Raw genomic sequence first — 16,397 nt, 5'->3', positions numbered from 1 at the left:
CAATAATAAGGACAGGCATTTTTGCTGTTTGTGTATAAAGTACTGAAAAATATTTCAACTTTACAGAAGGCTTGTGAGGTGGGCATTTTCTCAGCCCCACATTGAGGTGAGAAAACACAGGGTTAGAGTGACTATGAAATTCAGTCAAAACCATGCACAACTGGAAACCCCAGATACTGGTTCCAAGTCTTTGCTGTTTCTACCATACCACTGATGCTCTGTTCAGACATGTTAGTGCATGCGTGTGTGCATTTATTTATTTTAAGAATAATTTGAGGATACTAACCTGTGGGAAAGTGTCCTCCAAAGAAGACATTGAACAGTTCTTCTGGAGTGATGTCAGCTTCAAAGTCCCTGTAGTAATTATAAGGTCTGCCTCCAGGTGCAGTGAAAGTCACCTGCTCATCTCCATATTCATCATAGCGGAGTCTCTTGTCTGGATTGCTCAGGACTGCAAAGGCATTTCCTATCGCTGCAATGAAAACAAGAAGCATGTGAGCACACACGTTTTCTTGTAGCCAGCACTGATCACAGGAGCGATGAGGGGCCCAGAGTTAACTGCTACTGGATAGCTTCACAGGGGCCCAAGGGGAAGTGCTTGGGCCTAGAAAGTTCACCCACATGCTTGCCCTTGACATTTTCCATCTTCTAGTTTGATAAGCCAGAAGCAGCACTAGAGTCAACCAAACGGAGAACTACTGATGACGTGAGAGTTCACTTGTAATCAACAGCCCTTGGACTACTCCAGTTGTCCTGGAAGTCAGGGCTCTATTGCCGAATCCAGGCTTGCTGGGAAACACGGCCAAATGGGCCAGCACTCTTCATCAACAATGTGTTCTTCAGGACATCAAAATAAGACCACCTGATAGCAGGCGCTTCGGGGCACATATCTGTGCTTAGCTCAGGCTGGCCACACTGCCCACTTACTCATGACAGTGAGGAAGTGCCTCCAGCCAGTGGAGGAGCCCTTTGCCTCCTTTCTTTATGCCTGCGATCTCTACCATCTGTGAGAATTTGTACTTACATCTGCTTCTTCTTCTTTTTTGGAATTGTCCATTAGAGTCTGCTTACACTCTTAAAATATTCCAAAAGCAGATATAAGGAACAAGCACCGGCATTATTTGGCTAACAGAGAAGAATGCAAAGAACAAGCTATCCTAAAACAGAGATCTTTGATAAGTTGGAATCAAGCGGCGGCGTTGAGCTTACAGCAGAGGATAGCCTCCTTCAAAAAAAGCCAAATTAGCATTTCCATTAGCCTGCAGTGTGCGATCATGCCAGACCACAAAAGCCAGCCACAGTTTAAGTGACCACCAGAGTTTATTTCAAATGAGTAACGGTAATACATATTTTTCTTTCATTTGGAAGGTTCTTGCAGCTCTAATAACGCTGTTTCGTACTAACAGATCGAAAGCTGAAAGTGAGCATACCACAAAACCACAGGGACAACACTGACAGACGTGTGGTGGGAGGCAACATGCCAATGAGAAGGGAATGAAGTTTCTTCTAGAAAGTGTTCGCCGAGCAGCATTAAAAAGGTCAAGAGCACACATCAGAATAAAAGAGTGTTTCCCAATGTTAGTTTTGATGTTGTTTCCACTGAGAGTAATGGTTATGGTTTGGAAATAGTTCATACTTCATAGTGTTATCTGAACTGGCAGCAAGAAACAATAAAATAACCAGTAAAAATGTAACCTGATAAAAAGGAACTCTCCTGCTGGGTAAAAGCAAAGTCCTCCTCACAGGCTTATTCTGTCTTACTGTTAGCTAACCCTCCTTCAATGAGAGGGCAAAGACGGAAAGGGTTACAGATATTTACCATTATCTTTCCTCCCTATGTACAAACATGCAAACTTTGTCCAATTTCATGCCAGCATATAATCAATAGAAGCCCTGAAAAAATAAGGCAGTCTCACCTCTCATTCAGTCAACACTTAGAAAGAGCTTTTTCCCCCCTTTTGAGTATTTTTTTTATGATTATTCAAGTTAAGAAACTGTGTTCAATGTTTATGGGAATGAAAAAGTTAAGCAGAATAAGCAAATGTGATGAAGAACGCTGATGGTGCCCAGCTATTAAAACATATAGCGTCTGGGGTCTTAAAGGCCTGAAGATAAATAAGCAGCTATCTAGTTGGGAGGCAACAAAGCCCACATGGAAGAAGCACACCTGTATGATCGATCATGAGGTGTCAACAGGATCAGGTATCAGGCATCAGAAGACCCAAGGTCCATCTGTAGACAATTGGACATCCCATCACAGAAGGGTCACAAGGAAGGGATGAGCCAGCCAGGGTGCAGTATAGCACTGATGAAACATACACCATTTCTCTACTTCTTTAATATCTTTCTCCCCTCCACTATCATGACTGCAATTCTACCTTACAAATCCGGCTAGACCAGAGCATGTACTCTGGTACACATAAGAGCTCTCGACACATGGGATCCAGGACAGGAGCAATAATGAGAGTAGTGATACCATGCGGGTAGGAGGAAGTTGGGGATATAGAGGGAACCTATTGCATGATCGACATATAAACCCCCCCCACACACACACCATAGGGGGATGAACAACAGAAACATAGGTGAAGGGAGACAGTGGATGCTGTAAGATATGAAAATAATAATGATTTACAATTTATTAAGGCTTCACAAGGGTGGGAGGGTGAGGGAGGGAGGGAGGAAAAAAATGAGGAGCTAATACCAAGGGCTCAAGTAGAAAGAAAATGTTTTGAAAAGAATGATGGCAACATACGTATACAAATGTGCTTGACACAATGGATGTCTGGATTGTTATAAGAACTCTCAATAAAATGATTAAAAAAGAAAAAGATAAAACTAAGCAGAAAACCTTAAATAACCTTAAACATTTGTTTAAGCATTCAAATTCTTTAAAATCTGGCAGATTTCCCAAAGAAATATCATTAGTCTGTGAGATACCTTACATGAAAGTGTAAAAGTGGTGAATCTAGAGAGGCAGTAACTAGATTAATGGTTCCAGGGGGACTGGGGAAAATCAGGAGCTAATAACAATGAGGACAAGCAAGAAGAAAACGTTGTGATTAATACACACCTCTTTTTAATATGATTCAACTATTGAGTTGTATGATATGTGTATTATGTGTCAATAGAAGTTTAAAAAAGAAAGTGTAAAAAAGAATTCAAGCTGTTTCCTTGTCGAAATTATTAAGAATTAGACTCTTAATGGCAATATTCACAATAGCAGATTGTTCCCCTCAGCACAGGATTTAAAATTTTTTTATTCTTAGGTCTATTGTTTCCTACATTTTATTTTGAAAAATTTCAAACCTACATTAAAGTTGAAAAAAAAAAGTACAAACATTGCCTGTATAACCTTCAATTTGATTCAGCACTCATTAGTATATTTGCCACATCACTTTCCTTTCATAAAAGCATACATACATTCACAAAAATAGATAATAATCACAACAGCAAAAAACTAAATTACTGCTATGGAGTAGATATCGACCCCTAGCAAACCCTATTGGACAGGGAAGAACTGCTTTTGTGAGTTCCCCAAGGGTAACTATGTGCAGAATAGAAAGCCCGTCTCTCTCCCTCAGAGTGGCTGCTAGTTTTGAGTTTCTGACCAAACTCATAACCACTGCACCACTAGAGCTCTCGCCACATCTAGAATTATACATTATAAATTTGTTTTGCTGCATCATTAAAAAGGAGGCCAAATATAGTAAGGCATATATTACCCATAAACTTTGGCATATATAAAACTTTCTTCCTAAGAAGAAAGATTATTTCCTTCCATGACCACAATATTATCACAGCTAGGAAAATTAACATCAATTCAGTTTCATCAACTGGTTCATTCAAGGTTTATGTAGAGCATTTGGTTTTGTCTTGTTAGTTTATTTTAAATTAGAACAGTCTCTCACCTTTCACCCCATTATACTGCGGTGAGAGCAGTCCAGTGTTTGTAAGGTGCTCCACATTCCCATTGTTCCTTCTTTGCTAGATTCCGGTCCAGCATGTTGGTAGGAGTACCACCTAGGTGCTGCTTGTAGCATGTCGATTGTAGGTTGTCCCACTATTGGTGATGCTAAATTGGGTCATTTGGCCAAAGTAGTAACAACCAGATATTTTCATTGTAAAGAAATATTTTCTCCTTTGTAATCACTAAGCGGAGCAGCATAAGTAATTCTGTGGAGTGAGACTTTGAGATCATGTGACTATCTCACCAAGAATCTGTCGCTCAATTGATGGTTATAACATCCACTAACGATGCTTGCTTGAATCAATAAATGACTTCACTGGATGAGTGGATTCCCCCCCCCAGTTTTATTGAGATAGATATCACATATTATACACTTCCACAGTTGAGTCGTCTTGCAAAAGAGTTGTATAAACATCACCACAGTCAGTTCTCGAGCATTCTTCCCGCTCCTGTACTCATTATTTGCTCCCCATTTACCTCCAACCTATCCCCACCATCTGGAAATTTTTATGATCTATTGAGTCCAAAATATCTTTGGACTACTGTTTATGAACTTATCATTAGAATCAGTGGGAAAAGATTTTACCTAGCACTGTATTTATGCTCATTTTTATACACAGTCTTTTCATATGCACATGTCAGTTAGGTTCATGAACAAAGTTTCATGATGAAAAGTTTGGGATTGCTGCTTAGGGCCTACCTGCAAGCCTCCATTAGCCTAAATTCCACCAGAGGAATCATGTCAATTTTATTCACCCTGCCAACTGTTGCATAGAAAGTCTTCCATAAATAATTGCGTAGTCATTGAATGAATGGCTGAATTCGGCACTGCAGAAAGAACAAATACTTTTCCAAAAGTCATTAAAATGAAGGCAGGAAGGGGCAAAAACCTGCTATGGTCTGATTGTGCCAATATACGTGAGAGTGGAGACAACTCGGTAGGAGCAGCCATCACAAAACCTACAGAGGCAGAATTAAGCAGTTGTTCAGGACCCTACCTTTGAACGCATCCGTTGCTCCCGGAGCACAGTTCTTGTCTGGGTGAAACTTCAGGGCGAGTTTTCGATAAGCTTTCTTAAGCTCTTCATCACTGGCATTTCGTGGAACTCCCAGAATTTCATAGTAATTTCTGCATTTCTTGATTCTAAAAACCACATCAAAACCATGTTATGTCTACACAGGCACCTTTTATGCATCTAACTACCAAGTAGTACACTGATCTTCCCTCCATGCTCTGAGCCCTTAAAACAAAGCTAAAAGAAAACTGGTGAACTTATCAGCAAAACATTCAAATGCATCAACAATGTCCTTCTGCCACCAAGAGCTTAAAGCTTTTCAAAGTGCTTTCACATCTACTGTTTTATTCTTTCAATATACTTGCAAGTGGGTAGAACAAGTAGGCTAACTCTTACCTTAAAGTACAAGTAAGGTCCTAAGAGATATACCACAGGGCAGTAACACCAGAAAGAAAGAAAGAAAAAAAAAATCAAACCACCCTATTTATTTCTTGCTCTCATTTTCTTGATAGCTATCCTTTTAAACTTTGGTTTGAATAGTGAATATATACCATGGTGAAAGAAAAAACTCAGAGTACTAAGTGGCATACCATGCAAATTCTTTGTTCCCCATTCCTGGATCCCACCCTACACACAAAGTTTCCTGTGAATCTTACATACAGAAAGAATCTATGTATAAAAGTATCTTTCTTATCTAAATCAAAGCATATTATATATATACACTTTCTACATCCTGCCTTTTTCAACTAACAATGTATCTTAGAGATTGATCCATAACATTCGAAAGATGAGAAGTATAGTATCATGATTTAGACTAGAGTAACAATTCCAAAAATTTGTTTTTCACCGTTTACTGTGCTTCAGGTTACCGTTTATGAAGCAAACTAGGGTTCACCTCTCATCTCTGTCACACTGTGGTGGCGTGTGTGTTGCTCTGATGCTGGAAGTGTGCCATCAGTATTTCAAATGCCAGCAGGGTCACCCACGCTCAACATGTTTCAGCAGTCTCCTGACTAAGAGAGACTAGGAAAAAGGATAGTTGACCACTTCTGAAAACTTAGCCACTCAAAACCTAGCAAATGGCACTGGACGAGTGTCTGATATAGTTCCAGAAGATGAGCCTCTCAGGCTGGAACCCAAACAAACTCAACCTTACTGCCGTCTGTTCACAGGGACCCCATAGGACAGGACACAACTACCCTTGTAGGTTTCCCAGACTATAACCCTTTACAGGAGCACAAAGCCTCATCTGTCTTTTGCAGAGCAAATGGGAATTTTAAACTGCTGGCTAGTTGTAGCCCAAGGCATAATCCATTAAGGCACCAAGGCTCTCAAAAATAGGCTTGGGAAGAACTGCTTCCTCCAAGAGGCATCAACCCTAATGATGTGGAAGGAGCACAGCTTTGGGGACCTTCCTTTATTGTTGTGGCACAGAATAATCAGCTGGATAATCAGAACGAGGAATGTACAGAATATGAATCTAGGAAAATGGGAAGTCATCGAACATGAAATGAAGGCATATGGATTGGTATACCGGCATTAGTGAGCTTACGGTATTGGCCATTTTGAATTAAGCAATCATATGGTTTACTATACTGGGAAAGAAAAATTGAAGAGAAGGGGAGGGGAAAAAAGGAAAATGAGCTGATTCCAGGAACCCAAGAGGCAAGTGAATTTTGGGAATGATGAGGGCAACAAATGTATAGATGTGCTTTACACAATTGATCTATGTATTGTGATGAATTGTATGAGCCCTAATAAATTGATTTAAAAAAAAAAAAGAACAAAAAGAAAAATTGAAGAGAACAGTCTAACATTCATCATCAAAAAGAACATTTCAAGATCTGTCTTAAAGTACAACGCTGTCTGTGATAGAGTAATACCTATATGCCTGTAAGGGAGACCAGTTAATATGACTATTACTCAACCAACCACTAAAGTCAATGATGAAGAAACCGAAGAATTCTATCAGCTACCAAGGGCTCAAGTAGAAAGCAAATGTTTTGAAAATGATGATGGCAACAAATGTACAAATGTGCTTGACACAATGGATGCATATACATATTGTGATAAGAGCTGCATGAGCCCCAATAAAATGATTTGAAAAAAGAAAGAATTCTATCAGCATCTTCAGTATAAAACGGAACAAATGTGCAATCAAAATGCATTGATAACTACTGGTGATTGGAATGTGAAAGTTGGAAACAAAGAGGAAGGCCCAGTAGTCAGACAATAGGGCTTCAGTGATAGAAAGGAAGCTGGAGATCACAAGATAGAATTTTGCAAGATCACTGCAAATACCCTTTCCCCACAGTGTAAACAGTTTGACTTTGCCAGATGAAATACGCACATAGGAATCACACTGACTTAACATCTATAAAAAGAGACGGAGAAACTCAGTATCATTAGCCAAAGCAAGGTCAGGAATTTTAAAGCTGTTTCAGTTTAAAAAAAAAAAAAAGGTAAAAGGTGAAGGAAATACACATGGATGAAGCCTCTGGTGTATCCTCTCTGACTATAGACCAGGTACAGGAGGAGCCTTGCTACCAGGCAGCAGGCATTGCAAAGTGGATTACTACAGATGCAGCTAGGTTAAAATTTAACATCTCATCATTTGATCTCCCATCTGACCCATTTTAAATTTGTTCTAGTTTTTAATATTTTCTTTTCCAAGTTTTTATTGGTGACTGTCTTTGTCACCGTCAGGGTTGACAGTTTTTTCAGCCACTCCAGGCTGGGCCCCTGCAGGCCGGACATTCTTGAGGGAAGTGCTGAATTCCTCGCCATCCTGGCCTCAGTGGTGGGGCACTGACAAGGGGGTTTTAATAGTTTCTGCTTTCTCTTCTTTTTTTTTTTTAAACATTAGGGGCTCATACAACTGTTATCGCAATCCATACACACATCAATTGTGTAAAGCGCATTTGTACTTCATTCTCAAAACATTTTCTCTCCACTTAAACCCCCAGCATTAGGTCCTCATTTTTCCCCTCCCTCCCCCCTCCCCCCTCCCTCATGAGCCCTTGATAGTTTATAAATTGGTATTTTGTCATATCTTGCCCTGTCCGACGTCTCCCTTCACCCACTTTTCTGTTGTCCGACCCCCAAGGAGGAGGTCACATGTAGATCCTTGTAATCGGTTCCCTCTTTCCTACCCATTCTCCCTTTACCTTCCCTGTTTCTCCACTCACATCACTGGTCCTGTAGGGCTCATCCACCCTGGATTCCCTGTATTTTTAGTTCCTATCTGTACCAGTGTACATCCTCTGGTCTAGCCAGACTTGCAAGGTCAAATTCGAGTCATGGTAGTGGGAGCGGGGAGGAAACATTTAGGAACTAGAGGAAAGTTGTATTTCTCATCATTGTTACATCGCACCCTATCTGCTTTCTCTTCTATTGAGGTTTTGATCTGTTTTGTTTTGTTTTGTTTTGTATGGATTTCTGTTTATGAAATTCAGGCTAGGAAAATCTATAGAGATAGTAACTGGATTAATGATTTTTGTGGGGTATGACAGGGGAGCTACGAGGAAATGAGTCAGTAACCATGAGTATAAGAAAGACGAAAATGTTCTAAAATTGATCGTGGTGATGATTGCACAACTGTCTTTGACATGATTCAACTGTTGAATTGTATGACATGCGAATTACATGCCAATAAAATTGTTTTGGTCAGGGACTGACTGCAGAGCAGACCAATTGTTTTAGTTTTTTTTACAGTTTTATTGGCACATAATTTACATAGCATACAGCTCAATAGTTCAATCATCCAATCATATCAAGGAGAATTGTACAATCATTACCATATCAATTTTGGAACATATCTCACAACCACCACCACACACACACACACACACACACACACACACACCCCGCAGCATGGTTAAATCACCTTTATAACGAGTTGTGCAAATAGTTCTAGTGCTCCCCCCACCTCCCACCTTCATTTCCCACTTCCGAAATTCCCTATCCCTCCCTATCACATCCCCCGACCCCTGCATCCCCTCTCAACCCCTGTATCCGTTATTGTCACTAAGCATCCACTTCTCCTGTCTTATTCTTTCTTATTCAACTTCCAACTTTCATTCTTTCTTATTCAACGTCCAACTTTCACATGCATATGAAGTGACTGAAAATACCATGGCTTAGGTCAGGTGCACTCAAAGTGTCATCATTGTTCTCCAATACTTTACACAGTTACCCAGTGCAGTGCATTTGTTCACTGAGTCAGAAACGACTTGATGCCAAGGAAGCCCCTCCCGATTGCACGTCCCAAATACCGCCATCCCCGCTTCTAAGATGCATTTTAGCTGTACTTCTTCCAAGATGGATTTATTCATTCTCCAGCAGTCCATAGTTTATTAAATACTATTCGCTACTGCTTACAAACCCAAATCCATTGCTTTTTTCCTGATTCATAGAGACCTTTATTTTACTTTATAAAGCACTGCCAATGAGTCGATTAGGACTCATAGTGAACCTATTAAGGGTTTCCAGTACTGTACATTTTATAGGAACAGATAGCCTCACCTTCTCCCTTGGATCAGCTGATGGCTTTGAATCATTGACCTTGCAGCCTAGCCTATAGCACCATGAGGGCTCCTAGCAACCCTGGTAAGACACAGCAAGACTCCATAGGATTTCCAAGGCAGTATTCTCACCACCAGCCTCTCAGCAGGAGAGAGGAGAGACATCAACTCCCCCCAAGAATTGCAGACTCAGAAATCGACAGGGGCAGCTCTACTCTATCCTAGTATAGAGTCACTATGAGGCAGATTGATTTGAGTCTTGAATCTTTATGAAGGAGACCACTATAGCTTTCTCTTGAGGAGCGCCTGATGGGGTCAAACCACCAGCCTGTTAGCTGTTGAATACTTTAGCTATTGCATCACCACTGTCTATAACTCCCAAAGTATGTCTAGCTAAAGAAGGCATGCCTCTATAAGTTCTAATCCATACAAGAAAGCGAGGAAGACTCTAGACATGGATATAAAGTGAAGGATCATTAAAGAATGTCTACAAAATGGCACACGAGGAAAGACTGCCTCATTTGAATGTTTTGACAATCACTAAGGATAAAAATAGGATTTTGGAGGCGGTTAAGGAACATTTGGTACACAACAGACAATTTTAACAAAAAAGAATCAAGAACCAATCTATGACATGGAGAAGCTGTTAAGTCCTCTGAGTTTACGGATGATGCAAATGAAAGCAAACAGCCTTTTTGAAAACCTGAAGGACAGCAAGATGACCTTGAATACTTTAATGCTACCTAGGGCTGGTTTCACCACGTTAAGTACAAATTGGCTTATATGAGGGGGATTTTTAAAGTTTGTGGAAAATGGAATTGAAACATAATAAGATTTTCCCAGGAACTTTTTGAAGCTCTATAGTATAAGTTAGGAGTTTTGGTGATATAGTGGGCTGTAAGTTGGGTTATGAATTGGAAGGTTGGCAGTTTGAAACCACCATCCACTTCTCGGGAGAAAATTGAAGCTCTCTACTCATATAGAGAGTTACGTTTTTGGAAATCCACAGAGGTAGTTCTACGGCCTGTAGGGTCACCATGACTTAGAATTGACTCGATGACAGTGAGTTTTTGGTTGGAGAAGGTCCGTAAAACTGGAGAACCATGAAGCACTAATGTTGAAGCTGCCAAAAACTTCAAGATAATACGAAATGAAGAATGTCTACCATAACAGATTTTCAATGTGGACCAAATAGTCTTGTTTTGAAAAAGGATGCCAGAGCAGAACTACACTTGGGTTTACTAGGAGGTGTAATAAATATCTGATTTCAAGGCATTTAAAGACAGAACCTCAAAGCTGGTTGGGGGAAATCCTGCTGGATTGACATTAGGATCTTTTCTTGTTTACCCTTTAAGAAAACCCAAACATACAAATACATGGAGAAAAATAAGCTGTCTGTCTACTATAAAAGTCACTCCAATGCCTGAATGACAATAATGTTATTAGAAGGCTGGTCTTCAGATGGTTCCATTCCAGAGGTAGGTGCCTACTACACTGAAAAGAGCCTCCCTTTTCAGATTCTGTTGCTACTCAACAATGCTACATCCTTCTCATGTAGATGATCTAAATCAAAATGTGCAAGTGTTATACCAACACAACAGTTGTAATTCAGCCCATGGATCAAAGTGCCAGGACCACTTTAAAATCAGATTGCCTGTGGACCATGTTTGCTCAGACAAACACTGCAGGAGATGGAGGTATGGCAGCATTGTGCGATTTCTGGAAGAATTATAATGTTCTTTAGGGTCTTCAGAATGTTGCATCTTCCTGAGAGAAAGTTACAGGAAAACGCATGCCAGGGATGTGAAAAAATTGCTGAGTTACGTGACCACACTCTACGCATTTATTTGAGCAGAAGATGATGAAAGAAATCAATGGAAAAGTCATCTGTACAGCAACCATACCGCATCTAGAACTTCCTATCACTCATATGAAACAGCTCAAGGTCATGAAGAAGGGACAGAATAGAAAGAACTTAATGGATTTTTTAATAGAAAAGATATGCTGAAGAAGAAAAAAAAGTGAAGAGGAGAAGCTGTCAAAACATTTTACCCTGAAAGGGTTAGCTGAAGTGACTTAGGAAGCAGTGAGAGATAACTGAACTAGAAGCTGCATAAAAGAAAAGGACCAGACAGACTACTGTCACCTGATTTCTGACTAGAAACATGATCTCTGCTTCCAGGGATAATCCAGATGATCCAAAACGTTCTACAAGTGGAATTATTACTGCACTTGACAAAATGATGACTTGTCCAACTCTTCATTATCTGAGTAATTTTTAATTATTTATATATTGTTATGTATGTATTAAGACATATCTCTGTTTTTATGTAATGTTTCCAACTTCCAAAAACAAAGATTGAATTTATAAGCTAAAAATACTGATAACAAAAAGGCAATAATAATGCAAAAACAAACAAACAAACCAAAAAAAGGTATTCAACTTCATCAGAACTGACTCACTATGAAGATGTCGGTATAGAAGCACGGTTCAGGCAGGGACCACTTGGATCTATTTTTCCTTTGGCCACTTGTGCGCCTGGTGCCCTAAGAAATCACTGGCTAATCCAAAGTCATGACATTGTTTGTTTCCTTCTTCTAAGGCTTGTTATAGTCGTAGCTCTTACATTTGAGTCTGTGATTGATTCTGACTAATTTTGGTGAAGGGGCAGTGCTTTTTTAGAGAGAGGATATATTTACTATAAGGAGCCCTGGTAGCACTGTGAGCCAAGCACTGGGTTGCTAACTATAAGGTTGGCAGTTCAAAACTACCAGCCCCTCCTCTATACTGCTCCAGTATAGATTTACCATCTCGGAATCCTTAAGGAGCGGTTCTACTCTGTCCTATATTGGGTTACTGAATTGGAATTGACTAAATGGGAATGTGTTTTTAGTTTTGTTTTATCCTCAACCTTTTCTACATAAACACAAAAATATACACACACAGAGATGCACAAGTGAGGACTGGGATGAGTTACTGGCATCACACTTTATGACCCTAGAGATGTGGAGGCCCTCCCTCATGCTCTGATTTTGAGTTTCTTTTTAATATGATGTGAGGGAATGCTATGGATGTGAAGGAGGGTTATGTGTTATAAATATTAAATTCTCTGCCTATGGTTATAATGCCATTTGGGAATAAGCTGTCTTTTTATGTTAACTAGACAGGATTCGTTCATATCCCTTTTGAGATGTAAGAGAGATTAAAGAATCAAGCCAAAGAAGTAGAGCTAGGAGGAGAGAGAAGGCAGGCCATGTAGACATCACCCAGGGGCAGAAGACAATCGAGAAAGCCTTCCCCTCTAGTCTCTCTAACTCCCTGCCATCAAGTCAACATCAACTCACAGTGACCCCTTGGGACAAAGCAGAACTGCCCCGTGAGTTTCCGAGACTGTAACTGTTCACGGGAATAGATTCTCCATCTTTCTCTCATGGAGTAGCTGGTGGATTTGAACTGCTGACCTTTTGGATTGCAGCCCAACTCATAACCACTACTCCACCAGAGCTTCTCCCCTGGAACCAGCATGGTAATTTCATACTTCTAGCTTCCTAAATTGTCAGAAAATAAATATTCGATTATGAAAGCTACACTGTGGGACAAAGATGTGGCAGTGTGTTTCTGCAAAGAGCTATAGCCTTGGAAACTCCATGAAGTAGTTCTAGTCTGTGCTGTAGGTTGGCTGAGTTGGAATCAGCAATGGGTTTGAGGTTGGGACAGGCACCTATTTGTAGTATTTCTGTTGTAGCAGCACTAGATAACTAAGGTAGTAAGGGCTCAAGTTCATTCTTTTGCGTGCTGTCCTAGCACAATTTGAAAAGATGCTTTCCCCCATTGAATAGACTTGATACTCATGTAAAAATAAACAATCAACCATAAATGTAAGGATTTGTTTCTGTACCCTCAATTCTTTTCTATTAACCTATGGGCTTATTCTTTATAGTGCTAATGTGTTGAGTGTTTTTATCATGAAAGGATGTTGGGTTTTTTCCACACTTCCCCACCTCTATAGGCATCTATGTGCTTTTTTGCCCTTCAGTCTACTAAGAGTGTATTATGTTGATTTTTATACATTAAACCAACCTTGCATTTATAGATTGAATCACACTTGATTATGGTATAATCCTTTTTAAAAATCCTTTTTAATAATCTAAATTTAAAAATTAGATTTAGTTTACTAGCACTTTGTTATGGAGGATTTTATTGTCTGAGTGTATTTATATAACTTATGTGCATTTAGCATTATTTTAAAGGGATATTAGCCTAATGTTTAGGCTGTTGTTGTTGTTTTCTCTTGTCTCTGGTTTTATTATCAGAGTAATATAATAGGAATTGGAATTGGAAAGTATCCTTTATCTCCTATTATTTTGAAGACATGTGAGGCATTAGTGCTAATTCTCCAAACATTTGATAGAATTCACCAATGAAGACACCAAGACCTGTATTTCTCCTTGGAGGATTTTATTTTTTAATAACTAATTCACTATCTTTACTTGTTGTGTTAGTCTGGGTTGACTAGAAAAACAAATTCATAGAGTTTTGGGGTTTTTTTCTCCCGTCACCTTCTGGGGACCTAGAGCTTTTTAACAAAGCATAATTGTATACTGAGAAAACATCCCAGCCCAGTTCAGATCAAGCCCATAAGACCAGATACTAGTCCATAAATTCCTCTATAGACTCACAAAGCACATGCAATAATGCCGAATTGCAGGAAGATCACAGGCCAGTGAGTAGAGAGTCTTATGGATCCAGTGGCAGTGGAAGCATCTAAATGCTGGTAGGGGTCTCCATGCATCTCCTCCAGCTCTTTGAGTGTTTCAACAGCAGGAAAGGGGAAGGCCAAGAGAGAGTGTGTCCTGCCTCCAGAGAGGAAGACAGGAGTTCCCAGAATCCTCAGGAGAAGGCCATGCCCACATAGTCATCATTGGCTATGACTGGATTGACAGACTAGACTTCATCCCCTCGCTCAAGTGGACAGGAGATTATGCAACTGCCACACTTGTTATGGGTCTATGCAGATTTTCCACTTTCTTTAGTCAGGTTTTGGTCATTTCCAGCCTTCAAGCAATTTGTCCATTACATCTAGGTTATCTTATTTGCTGGCAAAGAATTGTTTGAAGTATTCTCTTATAGTCCTTTTTACTTCCATAAGGTGGGTAATGGTTCCTCTTTCATTTTTTATTTTATTTATTTCAGATTTCTGTTTTATTATTGGTCAGCTTGGCTAGTGGTCTGCCAGTTTTGTTTACATGTTCAAAGTCCCACTTTCTGGATTTGCTGATTTTCTCCATAATTTTTTCTATTCTCTATTTAATGTATTTTCACTCTATATTATTTCCTTCATTATATTTGCTTTGGGTTTCGTTTATTCTCCTTTCTATAGTTTCTTTCTTCTTCTGCTTTTATTTCTGGTGAAAAGTTTACACAGCAAAATTAGGTTCCCATTTAATACGTCCTATGTCTATTGTTCAGCGATATTATATTCTTCAGTGTCAGGAATCACATAATCCCCATTTTGCTTGTTCTGTTACCATAAACCTAGCTTCTCTATCCCATTCTACCTACTTACCTTCTAATCTGTGCTTTATAGTAAATATTGATCACTTGCCCTCATATAATTATTTAATGGATAGTACACATGGATGATATTGTTTATTTTGTGAGTCAATCTATAATTTGGCTGAAAGGTGACCCCCAGCAGTGGGTTCATTTCCAAGTTTAGAGGGGATCTCAGGGTTATTTTTTTAAAAACATTTTCTTTTTAATTTTTATTTATTTTTAAATAATATTTTCCTTTTTTTAAATCGTTTTATTAAGGGCTTATACGACTTATCACAATCCATACATACATCAATTGAAATAACACTTTCTTAAAAAAAAAAAAAAGGAAATAACACTTTCTTAAGGTGGAATGTTAGGTAATGATGAACTGAGAATGTTCTTTTTATTTTATTTTTTAACATGAAGTGTCTACAGCTATAAATTTCCCAGTAAGCACTGCTTTAGTTACAGTCTGTACGTTTTGGTGTGTTGGTGTGTTGTGTTTTCATTTTTATTCATCTCAAAGTATTATTTTCTAATTTCCCTTATGATTTCCCCTTTGACCCATTCTTGTTTTTGTTTCGCAGTATATTTCTTCAGTGTCGAGAGTCGTTTGAGCAGGAGAAAGATGGGACTTTCTACTCCTGTACAGAGTCACAGTGTCAGAAACCCAGAGAAGCCTGTCCTATGGGGTTGCTAGGAGTTGACATCAATTCAATGGCAGTGACTTTGGTTTTTATGTTATAGTCATTTGAATAGTACAAGAGGATACTGTATGGCTTAAGTTCAAGAAAGCTGTGTATTAGGGTTATACAAGAGGGCTTCCAAAATTCATGGGAAATGGAATGAAAAGATAATGAAACATTTCCACAAACTTAAAAAAGTTCCCTTGTATCCTTTTACCATACTTATTTAATCTGCTTGCTAATATACTACCCTAGACGCTGAAGAACACAGTATTAGGATCACAGAATACTCACAACACCCTGAAATATGGAGATCATATTATCTTGCTTGCTGAAATAAGAAAATACTTGAAGCACGTACTGATAAAGATCAAAGACTACAGCCTTCAACATGGATTTCTCAACAGAAAACATTTCTCACACCTGAAACCAATTTCTCATAAGTAAGCAATAGCATGAATAACGGACAAACTATAGTTGACTCTCAAACCACCTGAGTTTGAACTGCATGGGTCCACTTATATGTGAAGTTAAAAACAAAACAAAACAAAACAAAACACTACTCTCCTCAGGGTGAGTATGTTGTCTCTAGTAGTTTGTATATCACAATAAAAAGTGATCTTTTGCGGCGCTCATGTATATATGTGTGTGTGTATGTGTGTGTGT

At 39.2% G+C, this 16,397-nt stretch overlaps 1 protein-coding gene across 2 annotated transcripts in view; it reads right to left on the bottom strand.

The window, feature by feature from the left end:
- The window catches only part of DNAJC18 (DnaJ heat shock protein family (Hsp40) member C18), a 30,780-nt gene that overhangs the window by 10,486 nt on the left and 3,897 nt on the right, over positions 1 to 16,397 (bottom strand). For both annotated transcript variants that reach the window (XM_045284628.1, XM_004696656.2), the window contains exons 3-4: positions 4,966 to 5,111; positions 287 to 472 (exon numbers count right to left, since the gene is read on the bottom strand). In XM_045284628.1, coding sequence (XP_045140563.1) covers positions 287 to 472; positions 4,966 to 5,111 — 332 coding nt within the window. The remainder of the gene's footprint in view (positions 1 to 286; positions 473 to 4,965; positions 5,112 to 16,397) is intronic.

The sequence above is a fragment of the Echinops telfairi genome, unplaced genomic scaffold (genome assembly GCF_000313985.2).
Source record: "Echinops telfairi isolate 266 unplaced genomic scaffold, ASM31398v2 ScPeMD7_7469;HRSCAF=8507_0, whole genome shotgun sequence".
In the NCBI taxonomy this organism is placed as follows: domain Eukaryota; kingdom Metazoa; phylum Chordata; class Mammalia; order Afrosoricida; family Tenrecidae; genus Echinops; species Echinops telfairi.
Note: the sequence above shows the minus strand (reverse complement) of the source record. Positions and strands in the feature narration are given on the sequence as shown.